This window comes from Megascapheus bottae, chromosome 3 (assembly GCF_031878675.1).
Source record: "Megascapheus bottae isolate mThoBot1 chromosome 3, mThoBot2.hap1, whole genome shotgun sequence".
Taxonomy (NCBI): domain Eukaryota; kingdom Metazoa; phylum Chordata; class Mammalia; order Rodentia; family Geomyidae; genus Megascapheus; species Megascapheus bottae.
The window spans coordinates 88,516,449-88,531,097 of record NC_143511.1 but is presented as its reverse complement, the minus strand read 5'-3'; the positions used below and the strand labels follow the sequence as shown (position 1 = coordinate 88,531,097).

Genomic DNA, 14,649 nt, shown 5'->3' with positions numbered 1-14,649 from the left:
AGAATAGTAACCTTTCCAGGACCCACAAGAGTCTGGGAGATGTTTGCAGTTCTTGCTCAGATGAATCGTGATGTGATGGGAAATGGGCAGATGCCCACACGGTTGTGGAGCCCCGGGACCCCAGAGTCAGGACCCCAGCAGTGCAGCAGGCCATGTTGACCCTGCTGTGCTGCTGCCTGAATGAATCTGGTTCATAGACAGCCAGAGTCCCTGACTCTGCTCCTTGTGAGGATGCACAGCCGTTGGGGTCTTCGCTTCTGACACTGTTCTGAATTGGGCCAGGGTTAGGAGCCGAGCATCCCAATGACCTGCTCAGAAAGGCCTTCTGGGCTGCGTGTTAACTTCTTAGCCCTCTGCGCCATAGCTTACCTGTGGACACATCTCTGCCCCAAGAAGTCTGTGCCAGAGACCAGACCCAGAGTGGGCCCTTTTGTGTGAGTCAGGCCAAGCGAACAGCCCCTCGTTTTCTCCTGGCCACTTGTCCCTGGCTGGTGTGGACCAGGTCTGCTTGGGGGAGGAGTGACCTCCGCTGGGAGAATATTGCGAGGCCCTGGGTCCTACAGGAGCCAGCCAGGGGCTTTCCAAGGCTCACTTGACAGGACAAGGCATTGCCTTTCATGGCGGCTTTTGGAATTAACCTGTACTGCACTGAAGCAGGGGGAGGGCTCAGGTGGCGAACTCCCAGCTGACCCCACCCGAGTACAGAGCTTGTCAACAAGGGGTAGCCTGGACCCAGAGGCTGCGTGTGCTGGCCTGGGGTTGCAGGACAGTGGCTGGCTGGCCAGCCGGCCCCATTTGAGTGCTCCCAGAGGACCCCCGGGAACTGCCTGGGAAGGGGGGGGCTAGCCCCTTGAGGAGCAGTGAGGATGAGGTTTGGTCTTGCGAGCAGGGTGCGTGCAGCGAGCAGAGGGTCATCTCGGGGTGTGGAGGGGCTGCCCCGTGGGCGTCCGGGCGCTCAGGCAGCCCCTGCTCATCTCCAGGATGTATTTGAGATGAGGTTTGCCAAGATGCCTGATGAACCAGTGGAGACGCCCGCCCTGCCCGTGCCCGCGGCGCCCATGGTGAGCAAGGGCGCAGAGAGCAGCCGCAGCAGTGAGGAGAGCTCCTCAGACTCGGGCAGCTCGGACTCCGAGGAGGAGCGGGCCACGCGGCTGGCGGAGCTGCAGGAGCAGGTGAGGCCCCAAAGCATGCTTTCCCTGCTGTGCAGCCTCAGAGGAGCCTCGGGTGCAGCTGTGGAAGGGGGCCCCTCCTGGGTGCCCAAAGACCTGGCTGCCGGGGTGCCCTGCCCCAGAAACTGCAGGGGCACACGCAGGCTTCGTGGGCCCTTGGAGCCCAGCCCTACCCCCTCTGCTTTGCCTTGTTTACAAATTACTTCTCCGGCGTCTGGCAGCCAGGCCTTTGTGCAGTCAATGTCTGAGAGTTGTGGCAGGGCAGGCCAGCGTGGAGCTGAGCTGCTGAGGCAGGAGAACCACGTGGTGGGTGGGGTGCTCCACCAGGAGCACTGGGCAGGGAGGAGGAGCACTGGGTGGGGAGGTGACTCCTTGAGGACCACTGGGGAAGGAGGTGGGAATTGGGTGGGGAGGTGACTCCATGAGGAGCACTGGGCAGGGTGCTTGGGCTGCATATTGGCCCTGGCTGGCAGGGAAGATGACAGGTGCGGCTGTCGTGCTGGCAGGGTCCTTCCCAGCTGGCCGGTGGCACCACTGGCTGTGGGGAGCCACCTTTCCCAGAGCTATCTATAAAATACCTAGCACCCTGCCGCTTTAGCCAGCCCTGGGACAGTGACTGGCAGCTGGAGCCACTCTACTCTGCAGACTCTAGCTGCCTTTTGGGGGGGGAGCGGGGATTACCAGGGGTCAAACTCAGGATTTTCTATTTGCTAGGCAAGGGCTTTGCCGCTGAGTTACGTCCCAGTCCCCTACTTCATAGACTCTCTGTGTAACACCAGGAAGGAGCTGTGATTATCCTTTGTGTAGCCAGGCATGGTGGCTCAGACCTGTGATCCTAGCTAGTTCAGAGATGAAGATTGGATGATCACAGTTCAAGGCTATCTTGAACTGGCAAAAGAGTTGTTCTCAAGACTGTCTCAATGAATGGCTAGGTACAGTGGTCTGTGCTTGTCCTGGCTTGGACTTCTTTTCAGGACAGCTTGGGAATAAAGCAAGATCCTATTTCAGAAATAACCAACATGCTGGGTATGGTGGTTCAAAGCTGTCATCCCTGCAACTTGCAAGGCAGAGATTGAGGGATCACAGTTTGAGGACAGCTCAGACCAAAAACAAAATACTATTCTAAGACTTCATTCCAACCAATGGCTGGATAGTGTGGCATGCATCTGTCACCCAGTGATGCAGAGAATCACAAGAAGGATTCTGGTCCAGCCAGCTCAGGCATAAATGAGACCAGCACAAAAAGGGCTGGAAGTATGGCTCACGTGGTAGAGTTCCTGTCTAACAAGTACAAGGCCCTGAGTTTAAACCCCAATACCACCACGGGTGAAACAAGAACCTAACCTTGTTTGTGGGCTGGGTATAGCTCAGGGGGAACCTCCCCTGGGCTCTGCCCCCAGCCAGGACAGCCTTGCTGAGACAACTGGGCGCCCTGATCTTTTCCAGCTGAAGGCCGTGCACGAGCAGCTAGCCGCCCTGTCTCAGGCCCCAGTGAACAAACCAAAGAAGAAAAAAGAGAAGAAGGAGAAGGAGAAGAAGAAGAAAGACAAAGACAAGGAGAAGGAGAAGCACAGGGCCAAGTCTGAGGAGGAGAAGAAGGCCAAGGTAGCCCCCCCTGTCAAGCAGGCCCAGCAGAAGAAGGCTCCCGTCAAGAAGGCAAACAGTACCACCACAGCCAGCAGGTAGGCACCTACCAGCCAGCTCCCCACCCCCCGCCCTGAGCCCCGGCTTGCAGCAGGCCATGGGCACCGAAGAGTGCTGCTATAGGACAACATGGAAGCGAGTGGGAGATGCAGGGGACTGGGCAGTTGTCCTCCCGTGTGCACAGGCTGCCGAGGGGTTTGCATTGCTCTGCCTCTATGCTTGAGACCTTTTCCTGACCTAGGCCAAGGATTCTCCATTTCTGGGTCTACCTGATAGGCAGGGATCTGGGAACCAGGATACTATCTGGGCACCAGACTTCTGACTTTGCTCCACTGTGGCTCTGTCCTACCCCGAGGAGCCAGGAATGGCAGAGCAGGGCCAGCAGGGAGAAAAGGAAGCTAGGGCTGGGTGTGAGGTCTTTAAGGTCAGCAGATGTGTTTACCTTTTACGTTAGGACAGATTGACCCCGCTGGAAAAGTGCCACGTGGAGGCTTTGAGGCCAGGTGGCCTCGGGAGTGACGGTGCCTCTTCCTCCGCCAGGGAAGCTGTCAACCTTCCCAGGGTGGAAGGTGGTGGAGCGAGGCTGTCCTTATAGTGGCTATACGGGCAGAACTTGGTGGAGTAGCAGAGCAGAGCTAAATTGTTTTGGAAACTGGGCAGTATAGACAGGTTTTGGTGCCTGGACAGAAGCAGCCCTGCTGGGGCCTCACACACCCACCCACCCCCAGCTGTGGGTGCAGAAATGAGCATCTCCTGTACCATGTTTGTCTGGGGCGTCAACATAAGTGGCCTCAAAAAGAGTGTGATATAGTCTGCGAGCCAGGCTTAGTAGCAGAGAGCTTGCCCGTGAGGCTCTGGGTTAAGACCTAGCTTTCCCCCCACAGAAAAGATAGGATGTGATACTTCAGAGTAGTTAGGGACAATGTTTTTCAAATGACTGCTCCCTTCTGATGTTTCCTTGGATTCGTTGAATCAGTGTTAATTTGGTAGCATTCACGAGCAAACCCACCTGGCCTTGTAGTTCTGAGATTCACAGCCAGGAATGTGATTGTTCTAACAATAGTGTGTGTGTTTAGTTGAGTGGACACAGGACCGGGAAGCTGGCTAGGTCAGCTGGGTCAGGCTGTTCATCTTTCCAAGAACCAGTTCTGATTTTTCTTTTTTTTTCAGTCCTGTGGCTTGAACTCAGGGCCTGAGCACTGACTGTCCCTGGGCTTTCTCAGGGCTAGAGCTTTCTACCACTTGAGCCACAGCACCACTTCTGGCTTTTTCTATGTATGTGATACTGAGCCGGCTCTTCGTGCATGCTAGGCAAGCACCCTACCACTAGGCCAAACTCCTGGCCAGATTCTTTTCCTCTTTTTCTCCCCCTCCCCCCCTTTTTTTTTTGCCAGTCCTGTGGCTTGAGCTCAGGGCCTGGGCACTGTCCTTGAGCTTCTTTTGCTCAAGGTTAGCGCTCTACTACTTGAGCTACAGCTTCACTTGTTTTGTTTTGTTTTGTTTTGTTTTTCCTCCTGTGTATGTGGTTCTGAGGAATCAAAGCCAGGGCTTCATGCATGCTAGGCAAGCGCTCTCCCACTAGGCCTCATTCTCAGCCCACCCATCCAGATCTCTTTGCTGTTTCTCATTTCACTGTCAGGAATTTCTGGCCTCCACTGCTCCCAGCAGTGCTCTTCTCCCCCAGCTTCTCTAGATAGCAGCTTTATTAGACTTGACTAACCTGACTAGAGACCTTTACTTACATAAACCATCATCAGAACACTGCCTAGCCTACCACCTCCATCCTCACTGAATCCAAACCACGCCAGCCTCTTCAGACCTCTACTTTGACTACTTTGGCCTTACAGTTGCCATCTAATTTCTGAATATTTGAGGAGTTTTCAAGGATTGGAAAAGTTCAGTCAGCTCTCAATGGTTACTGACCAGGGCCAGGGCCTAGCCTTGAGGCAGCAATTCTGATTGTGAGGCGGGTCTTCCTGTCCAGGCAGGGGTTCTGATTGTGAGGCGGGTCTTCCTGTCCAGGCAGAGGTTCTGATTGTGAGGCGGGTCTTCCTGTCCAGGCAGAGGTTCCGATTGTGAGGCGGGTCTTCCTGTCCAGGCAGAGGTTCCGGTTGTGAGGCGGGTCTTCCTGTCCAGGCAGAGGTTCTGGTGTGAGGCGGGTCTTCCTGTCCAGGCAGAGGTTCTGGTCGTGTAGGGGAATCATCCTGTCCAGGCAGAGGTTCTGGTTATGAAGCGGGGCCTTCCTGTTGCTGGCAGGCACCCTTGGAAACTGGCTGTGTTACCTCGGGGCACCTGGAGGAAAACCTGGGCCCGTAGGAGGGTGGCTAGGCAGCCAGGCAGGTACCGAAGGGCGGGGCGCCAGGGGCTTGATGCCGTCACTCTCTCGGGCCTCAGACAGCTGAAGAAAGGGAGCAAGCAGGCGTCTGCATCCTACGATTCGGAAGAGGAGGAGGAGGGCCTGCCCATGAGCTATGACGAGAAGCGCCAGCTCAGCCTGGACATCAACCGGCTGCCGGGGGAGAAGCTGGGCCGCGTGGTGCACATCATCCAGTCCCGGGAGCCCTCGCTCAGGGACTCCAACCCCGACGAGATCGAGATCGACTTTGAGACCCTGAAGCCCACCACACTGCGGGAGTTGGAGAGATACGTCAAGTCTTGTTTACAGAAAAAGCAGAGGAAGCCGTTCTGTAAGTTGTCTGGGATGGGGCAGTGCCACTGCTGTCTCCTGTCCCCCACGTCCCCACTCTGCTGGCCCACTTCACAGACATCTGTGCACAGCCACCTCACCTCATACCCCCCATCCCCACATCCCAGAGGCAAGCTGGAGAGCCCTCTTGGGCGGGACCCTGCCCAGGGAAGACAGGGCCTGAATGGACCCTGGGACCACTGTCATTCACAGTCCTGATAGCTCTTCCTGCATGGGTGCCTGAGGCTCAGTTAGGTCCCTTGTGTAGAGCAGTCCCCACCGGACCCACCAGGGCCGGTGAATCTCCCGTGAGAGCCTGTGTGATGCTCAGTTCTCTATGGAACAGGCAGTCTCCTTTCCGTGGGTGGACTGCTGTGTGACTGGGACTGGTGTTGGTTTGGTAACATCGATGGTGGGATCTCAGGCAGAGAGAGAGAGAGAGAACAGTCACTGCTGAGCCTGTTGTAGGCTGAGGCTCTCCATGTTTCATGGATTCTGCGTCCGTGGTCTTTGTGTACCTGTTGGTGGGTGGGGATCCCCCAGCCCCCACCCTGAATTCTTGCCAAGGTGAAAGATGAGGCTACACATGAGAAGGATTCACTAGATGTGACGGTGGTGTTTTTATGCCATCTGGGTTTTCATGGAAGTGGCTGCACGGGTCTGGAGGGCAGGAGACAGTGTGTGTTGGGGCCACCTGGTGGCCCTGGCTCCTGGAGTGTCTCAGTGCTCATCTGTCCCTCCATAGCCACAAGCGGGAAGAAGCAGGCAGCCAAATCAAAGGAGGAGCTAGCTCAGGAAAAGAAGAAGGAGCTGGAGAAGCGGCTGCAGGACGTCAGCGGGCAGCTGAACAGCAAGAAGCCTGCCAAGAAAGGTATGGTCTGAGCCTGTCTCTGCGGCCCCCACAGCGCCTCCACCTCCATGCTGGCCGCCTTGGAGAGCGGCGGTCAAGAGGGTCTGGGCACCCACTAGCCCACTCTTGGGAAGGGTCTGCCACCCATCAAGTTGTCCTGGCTCCTGAAGCACCCTGGCTGTGCCAGATGGATGCAAGGAAAAGCCAGGGGTCCGAGTCCCACAGTGCAAGGTGGCTGTAGTCCAGCCTGCATGGGACAGGCAGCCCCGCGCCGGGCACCCAGGACCTTGCTGTAGGAAGTGTACCTTGCTCTTTCCCTGGCCATTGTAGGAGCCAGCTGTGGTGACACAGCAGGCAGCAGGTGGTGGTCAACACAAGGGTCCCACTGGACTGAGTACCTGGTATCATGACAGGTTGGTGGGCTGAGGTTCTCGGGGCAGTGTGGGCTCTAAGAAGACAGCACAGTGCCTGCTGCTGTGTGTCAGCCCCGTCTTACAGCCCCCTCTGCAGGCCCGCCATCGGGAGGGGGTGGACCCTTGCATAGAATGGTGGTGTGCAGGGGCGGGGAGTTTGGCCTAGTGGTAGAGTGCTTGCCTAGCATGCACGAGGACCCGGGTTCGAGTCCTCAGTACCACATGTATAGAAAAAAAGCCACAAGTGGTGCTGAGGCTCAAGTGGTAGAGCTCTAGCCTTGAGAAAGCCCAAGGACAGTGCTCAGGCCCTGAGCTCAAGCCCAGGACTGGCAAAAAAAAAAAAAAAAAAAAAAAGGGTGGTGTGCAGCTAACGTGATACATGATACCCTGGAGTGCAGGCAGTCACGACCTCTTCTGCCCTGTCTCTCTGCAGAGAAATCTGGCTCTGCACCTTCAGGGGGCCCATCGAGACTCAGCAGCAGCAGCTCCTCCGAGTCGGCCAGCAGCAGCTCCAGCGGGTCCAGCTCGGACAGCAGTGACTCCGAGTGAAGCTGGACTCGGACAAACTCGCAGCGTCCTCTTCTGTGGTTAATATACTACTCTTGTTCCATGGTGTGCAGGTTTCCTTTTGCTCAGTGTCAGTGTTAGATCTCTTCCAGCTGTGCTTCAGTGGGCGGAGAGCCTCCTGCGTGCGTGCGTGTGTGTGTGCGTGCGTGCGTGCGTGCGTGCGAGCCTGCCTGCACGCAGGTCAGACCTGAGAAGGGGAGCCCTGCGGGGAATCACTCAGAGACAATAGCCCCAACACCTGGGACCTTGCAGAACCCCTCTTCTCTGCCCAGCTGGTCTGTTACTTGGAAATTTTTTCGAGGATATCTCTGAAATGGGGGCTGTAGTTGAATGCTAACCAGGAGGCACTGTATTTGCCATTTGGCCCTTGTGCCTGCCGTAGCCACCTGCCTCGGGGGCTGAGAACAGATGCTGGGTACCTGAGCCACCCTCCACCCTCTCAGCAGAGGGTCCTTGGGGCTCTAGATCACTGTGCTGCGCTATGGGGGTTGGCACCGAGGGGAGGGAGGGAGGGAAGGGTCTCAGTTTCTGCATCCTCTTGAGAAGGGACAGAGCAGCTGCGTGCACAGCCTGCAGATTTCCAAACACTGAAACTTTTACCTCAACTTAAAAAAAGAAAAAAAAAAAAAAAGATTAAAAAAAAGACTTTTTTGTAAGTTGAACCATTTTCTACGGAAGCCCGCTGTCCCCTCTCCAGCACTGTGTCGCCATGCGGCCGCACACTGCACCGCTTCCCATTTTATGTATATATAAATACTTTATTTATTAACACCATTGGTCATTTTTTTTTTTTTAAGACAAAACCATGAAGAAGTGCATTAAGAGAGGGGATGCAGCCCTGTGGGGCTGGGAGAGAGCCCGGACCGAGTCTGCAGGCCCTTGGGTTGGTTGCCTATTTTGGTTTCTTTGGTTTTTGCTTTTTTTGTGGGGAGGGTGGGGGGTCGTATATAAAACTCGGAGACTTAGGAGTGTAGACTCCTTCCAGCTACAGCACATTCTGATGTCTTATGTTGTCTGTTCAGTTCTTCTGTATTCACTTTCAGTCTCTCTGAGGACTGTTTTAAATCATTTTAGGGAACCCCAGTTCTATTACATAAGCTTTGTAATCGGAGAGGAAAAGAGATGTATAGTAAACTGAAGTCTTGATTTTTAACTTTCTATTGTAAAAAGTAATAATATACAGAGTTTAACTGAAGGTTCTGTTGGGTTTGGTTTTGTTAGAAGCTGAGGCTTTGGAGTGCAGGGTCTGCCTGGCTGGGTGCGCGTGCGTGCTGGGCATGGCAGCTTTCGGCCGGGAGCATGAGGCGGGCCTCAGGGACCTGGATGGGCTCTCCCTAACCTGCCTGAGCTTGTTGGTGGGGGGCCGGGTGCTGGTACAGTGCTCCCTGCTCAGGAATCTTCAGTGAGCCCGGAAGTGGCAGGGCAGGTGTCCTTCCCTGAGGGCTGCTGGGTGTCACGTGGGATGCGTGTCCAGGCATCTGGTCAGCTGCAGCTCCTGCCGGCTAGCGATGGGCCAGTCAGTAGCTCCCGGCCCGGGACTGTGTTGTAACCACCCTCACATGGGTTCCAGTCACACCAGCAATTCAGATGCGGCTGAGCGGATGCAGAGGAAGAAGGAGGGAGGCTGCCAGATTTCCAACAGCTGGTGATCTGACACCCATTGTACGCATCCAGTTTGATAAACTTTTAAGTCAGTTTAGTTTATAATAAAAAGTAGACATGGATTTTTAAAAGTTCATATTTTAAAGGCTACCCTTGATTTTCAAAGGTATTTTCTAAACAGATCTTGAACATTTGAACTGTGACCTTAAGGAGCTGCCAGTGGAGACGGAGCGGTCTTCACCACGCCAGCTGGATGCGTGGTGCTGTGTGTCACAGGGCCCAGCCCACGTGCGGGGGCTCTGCCGGGCAGCCCAGGGTCCCTGTGCATGCTGGGAGCTGGGGAGGGTCCTGGGCTTCCTGCTGAGCAGCTGTCGATCATTGGTGCTGTAACCTTTTAAGGCTTTCTGTCCAGACTTTGAACTGTTTCCTCTCTGCTCCCTCCGCCCCTGACGTCCAACGTGTGGCGGTGGGTGGATGCCGTGTCCATCACCTGATGGGAGAGGCTGCCGGGTACGACGGGCACCTGGCAGGGCCCCGAGTGGCTCTCCACAGACTTCCCTACTCCAGGGGTCGGGGCTGGGCTGTGTGTGGCCATTTGCAGTGCCGCGAGCGTCCAGAGACCTACCCCGCCCCAGCCTGCGTGCACACCAGGTGCGTGTTGCGTGTGTCTGTCTTGGTTTGCCTTCTTTTGCAGCTGTCAATTTGGGAAAAGAACACCCACCTCACTGTTCCTAATGCCGGCCAGGAAGATTTTTGTTTTTATATTTAAAATGTTACTTTTCTGTATGACGTGCATGCAAGTTGACCGTACCTTTTCTTAAGCTTTTTAGTGCCATTTCTAGTAGATTCCTGTAAATGTCAGTTACTGAAAATGAGTCCAATGTAAGTAGTTTTAGCTTGTTTTTTGCAATGCCAGCCTCAACACCACAGAGTAAAATGGGTAGAAAGTACTCTTTGATGTTTCTGGTGATCTTGGACCCTTCTCCTGGGGTATTTGTTTTGTTTTCATAATAAAAAGGAAAAAAAAAAAAGGTGGTATGTGCTATCCTCGCGTCCTGTGACGCGCGGGCCCCCTCGCCATCTGTGTCTGTGTCCACCCTGGCTTTCAGTAGCACCCAGAGCTGGGCATGCCTGGAGAGCACACCAGGCCTCCTGGGCACCCAGCCCTGTGGTCCCGTGACCTGGCATTGGTCCTCTCCTTCCTCCCTGCCATACCACAGTCTGCACAAGGTGATCTCTGTAACATGGCTCTTGTGGAAACCAGAGTGGCGTCATCCTGCCGAGGTTCCCCAAGCCGTGAGGGGGCCCGAGGCAGCCAGTGCTCAGTGAAGAAGGATTGATGGGGGGCCTCGGTCCTAACACTTTTTAAAATGGCTGTGGCTGCTGGAACCAGGCCTGTTGAGGCTCTGGCTGGGCCTTGCCCTGGTCTAAGGGCATGTCCCATTACCCAGGCGAGGTGGGTGAAAGCTCGTCACTCCTGCCACCTCTGACCTCTCCACCCTGACCATCCCCCACAGCACACCTGTCCAACTCTGGCAGATGGCCTTTTCCTGTCCCTTAAGCAGCTTAGTATCCTCAGAATGACCGAGTGCCAGTTTGCCACCCATACCCACAAGTCCAGCTAGGTGAGCACTCTTCAGTGTGACATGTAGCCCCAGATCCCACCCCCGGGGACTGCTGCTCCCTGCAAACCCATCCTGGGGGTCTGAGCAGTGGCACACAGGCCCTGCAGATAGCAATTCTGAAGCTCATTTCCCGCTAGGCAGAATGAACTGAAAAGATGCTGATAGGAAATTCTTGGTGGTTCCCTGGTGGTGCCAGGCCCCAGGCACACAGCATGCAGCCATTGCTCTTGGCAGTAGCAATGTCGGCATGATACTGTCTGCCCAACAGTTCCATGGAGACTTCCAGAATGGCCTGGGGTAGCCAGCAGGGCAGGGCCAAGGTCCCAATGGCTGGCCAGGCCTCAAGCTAGACACAGCAGATCCACTCTGGCATGTCTACTAGAGGACTGACACATGTAGTGAGCAGACGTCAAGATGGCTGTGTGCACAGATGAAAGCTAGACTCCATTCCTGTTAGGTAAGGCTGCTGCCAGATGTTTAGTACAAAAGGTAACACTTGAGAATCACGCACATGTCATGTCCTTGCAATCTTATGCGGTGGAGTTTTTATTTTGTGCCAGTACTGGGCTTGAACTTAGGGCCTTATGCTCACATAACTTTTTCATTAAAGGCTGGTGCTCTACCATTTGTACCTTACCTTCACTTCCTGCCTTTTTTTAAAACTAGTCCTGGACTTGAGCTCAGGGCCTAAGCACTGTCCTTGAACTTTCTCAAGGTTAGAGCTCTACCAGTTGAGCCTCAGCACCACTTCCAACTTTTTTTCTATGTATGTGGTACCGAGGAATCAAACCTGGGTCTTCGTGCATGGTAGGTAAGCATTCTACCACTAGGCCAAACTTCCAGCCCCTGCCTGGTTTTTATCTTAATGCAAACTGTCACTCCTCATCATTAAAGACTTAGGCTTATATTCTAAGTACAATTGATTACCAATGTTAGAAAGGTGGCCATTCTCTAATTCCTTTTTTTTCTTTTGTCTTTTTAAATTTTTTTACTTTTTTTACTTTTTTATTGTCAGGATAATATATATAATGTATAGAGGAGTTACAATTACATTCGTCAGGTAGCAGGTACATTACTTCTCATATTGATAACCCTTCTCATGTTTTGTCCCCATTTCCCTCTCCCCCCATTCTCTAATTCCTATCAAACGTTTACTTTTTTTTTTTTAGCCACATGTTTTTTGCGTTTTAGCAGGTTGGCAGATTCACACTAACTGCTGACATCCTGACTTAAGGGAGAAAGCACATAGCTTTTGCTTTATATAGTTCTGTGTTGGGACTCTTCGTAATCTTAGATATTAGTTTAAAAAAAGAAAAAGAAGGATCAGAACTGGATGCGGTGGCTCACGCCTGTCATCCTAGCTGTTCTGGAGGCTGAGATCTGAGGATCAAGGTTCAAAGTCAGCCCGGGCACAAAAGAATCTAAGACTCTCATCTCCAGTTAATCCCTAGAAAACGGGAAGTGAGGCTTGGCTCAAGGATAGAGCCCTAACCTTGAGCTGAATAGCTCAGGGACAATGCCCAGGCCGAGTTCAAGCCCCATCACCCACAAAAAAAAAGTCAGGCCAGGAGTTTGGCCTAGTGGTAGAGTGCTTGCCTTGCATGCACAAAGACCCGGGTTCGATTCCTTGGTACCACATACATAGAAAAAGCTGGAAGTGGTGCTGTGTCTCGTGATTGAGCTCTAGTCTTGAGAAAGCTCAAGGAGACAACAAACAAAAGAAAGATTCCTGAAGGTTGTTTACTGTTTACTTAAAAGTTCTGTGTTGACATCTTAAGGCCACACAGACCTGCATGTGGCAAAGGCCAACGGAAACGGGCCATGTGTGTGTGGGGGGGCAGCTGCAGCTTCAGCAAGACACCACTGTGCCCGCCTTCCATGGGAGACCCTGCCTTCTCAGCCACATGATGATGAACTGTGCAACCACTGTGGGCAAAGCAATGTGGAGCTTACAATCTGGGGGCTCCCCTAAGGCGCTCTTGCTTGCGAGCTCCCACCACCACCTTCCCCTTGTTTGAGGTCCCTGGGGTGTGCAGGACACATGGCTGCCCAAGTCACTGAATGAATGCCGGTTCTGCAGAGTGCCCCTCTCCCACAACCCTCAGACCCCTACCTCTGGATCTGAGGTCACATATGAAGAGCATCCAACCCATTCTTTATCAGGCAGGACTTACGCCAGAAACACCCGACAACAACTTGAGAAGGTTGTCTCCTGTGGGGCAGAGCCCCACATGCTTGCTGGAAAGCCTCAGCAGAGCTGGCATGGCACTGTGTCAGGCCCAGGCTCTGCCTGATAGCGCCTAGAGGAGGGGATGGTGTGGGTGATGGCTAGACAGGGCCCTATCCTCCCTTGCTAGTCTCTGGGTGCCAACGGTGCCACTGTTGTGCTAACGCCTCCATCCTCCATCCTCAGTCCTCTTGTCAGATCTCCAATGGGATCAGAAACAGAGAGCTGGATGGAAGGAACTCACACCCTTCTTGCTCACAGCCTGGGCACAGGTTTTCACACTGGAATTACATAACTGAGCAAAACTTGGACTGGCCTGTGTCCCTGGAAACCTCAAGCTTGTTTTTGTCTCGGACCAGGATAGCCTCGTTTCCATATTGTGAGTACCACATGCTTCGGCTCCTGCTCAGGTACGTCCCTGGAGGCACCAACTCCAGCTTCCTCTGCTGCTGCTGCCAGATGAGCAGGGATGTGTCCCTGTACCGCAGGCGGGCAAAGCCTTCCGACAGGGCCTTCTCTGCCAGTGGGGCCCTGCTGCTCATTCCCCCGGCCTGGCCCAGCCCGGTTCCTGCACACCTGGCTACCTCACCTGTGGAGGGCTGTCAGCTGTTTTGCACTATGTTAACTGATGACTATTTTTCCAACAGTTGGTGCAAGGAGTCCTGTGGAACTTAACGACAGAAATGAGGACAAGGGACCACAGGCCACAGGGAGACAGTGTCCTCTGGAGGGCTCTGCGGCAGAATGTCTAGAAGCTTCCCAAAGCACCGCAAAGCTATTCACATCACCAGCCAGCCAGCCAGCCAGTCACCTTGGGGCTGTGACCGCAGCCCAGGCACACATGGTTCTGTGATGTTGTCAGGGCCTCCCTCCTGTGGCTCCTGGGACACGTGTCAGGTGTCCATGTCGCTCACAGGCAGCCAGGATCACCTAGCTTGGAGAGTTCTCAGGGTCCAGACAGCAGAGGAGAAGCTGTGTGCAGCCTGGCACTGACCTGTCCCCTCCCAGCTCTCAAGGCAGCAGCTTCGGGACAAGGTCCCCACATACATGGAGGATCTGGGCCTGTCCCGGTCAGTTTCCTCCTGGTCGGTCGTCCACTCGTCCGGACGGTGCTGCAGAAGAGAGTGGCTGGCAGCAGGGCAGCTAGCTTTGGGTCAGAGGTTCCCCGGGGCGCAGCAGCCCCATCCCAGGTTTTTAGCCATCAACAGTTGGTGCTGGGGACTTGTGGGGCCCAGGTCCCTGCACATAACGCAAGAGCCGGTGGCGGGGAGGGCAGGGTTTACGGGGAGGGGAGGGCGAGCCGCGCCCGGGGCCTGGGCCCGGGCCCGCAGTGCCCGGTACTCACCGGTACTCACCGGCCCGCAGGCGCCTCTCTGCTCCCAGCATCAGACACCGCTGGACCAAGAAACAACAAAAATGGTGTCAGCCGAAAACCGGTGGGCGGCTGCCCCCACCCTCGCCGAGGCTCTCCAGCCCGGCCGCCCGTCCTCGTCCTGGAGTGGCCGGTGCGCGGCGCCCTGGGCCCACCGCGCCGCCTCCTCCTCCTCCTCCCCACGCGCGCCCCGATCCCCGCGCCCCGCCTCGAGGCCCGCGCGCCCCGATCCCCGCGCCCCGATCCCCGCGCCCCGCCTCGGGCCCGCGCGCCCCGATCCCCGCCTCGAGGCCCGCGCACCCCGGCCCCCGCGCCCCGATCCCCGCGCCACCCCAGGCCCCGGCGCTCGAGCACCTCGGGGGCGCTCGGGGCCTCAGGATGCGCCACAGCCCGAGGGGCGCAGGGGCTCCAGGGTTAGGGCGGGGCCAGGAGGCCCGGGGCCTCGTCTCCATGGCAGCGCCGCAGGCGTGGCGAGAGGAGCTCGAGTAGCTGGA

At 55.3% G+C, this 14,649-nt stretch overlaps 2 protein-coding genes across 3 annotated transcripts in view; one reads left to right on the top strand and one right to left on the bottom strand.

Annotated features, from left to right (window-relative positions):
- The window catches only part of Brd3 (bromodomain containing 3), a 28,365-nt gene extending 20,989 nt beyond the window's left edge, over positions 1–7,376 (top strand). For both annotated transcript variants that reach the window (XM_090330896.1, XM_090330895.1), the window contains exons 8-12: positions 981–1,172; positions 2,616–2,851; positions 5,208–5,500; positions 6,245–6,370; positions 7,196–7,376. In XM_090330896.1, coding sequence (XP_090187022.1) covers positions 981–1,172; positions 2,616–2,851; positions 5,208–5,500; positions 6,245–6,370; positions 7,196–7,311 — 963 coding nt within the window. In that variant the 3' untranslated portion in view covers positions 7,312–7,376. The remainder of the gene's footprint in view (positions 1–980; positions 1,173–2,615; positions 2,852–5,207; positions 5,501–6,244; positions 6,371–7,195) is intronic.
- A 5,673-nt stretch (positions 7,377–13,049) lies between these two features.
- Positions 13,050–14,649, bottom strand: Brd3os (BRD3 opposite strand). The gene is made up of 3 exons (XM_090330893.1): positions 14,510–14,649; positions 14,129–14,178; positions 13,050–13,895 (listed from the first exon to the last, which is right to left on the bottom strand). Exon 3 carries the CDS (start codon positions 13,323–13,325, stop codon positions 13,071–13,073), a length of 255 nt encoding a protein of 84 aa, XP_090187019.1. The 5' UTR covers positions 13,326–13,895; positions 14,129–14,178; positions 14,510–14,649; the 3' UTR covers positions 13,050–13,070.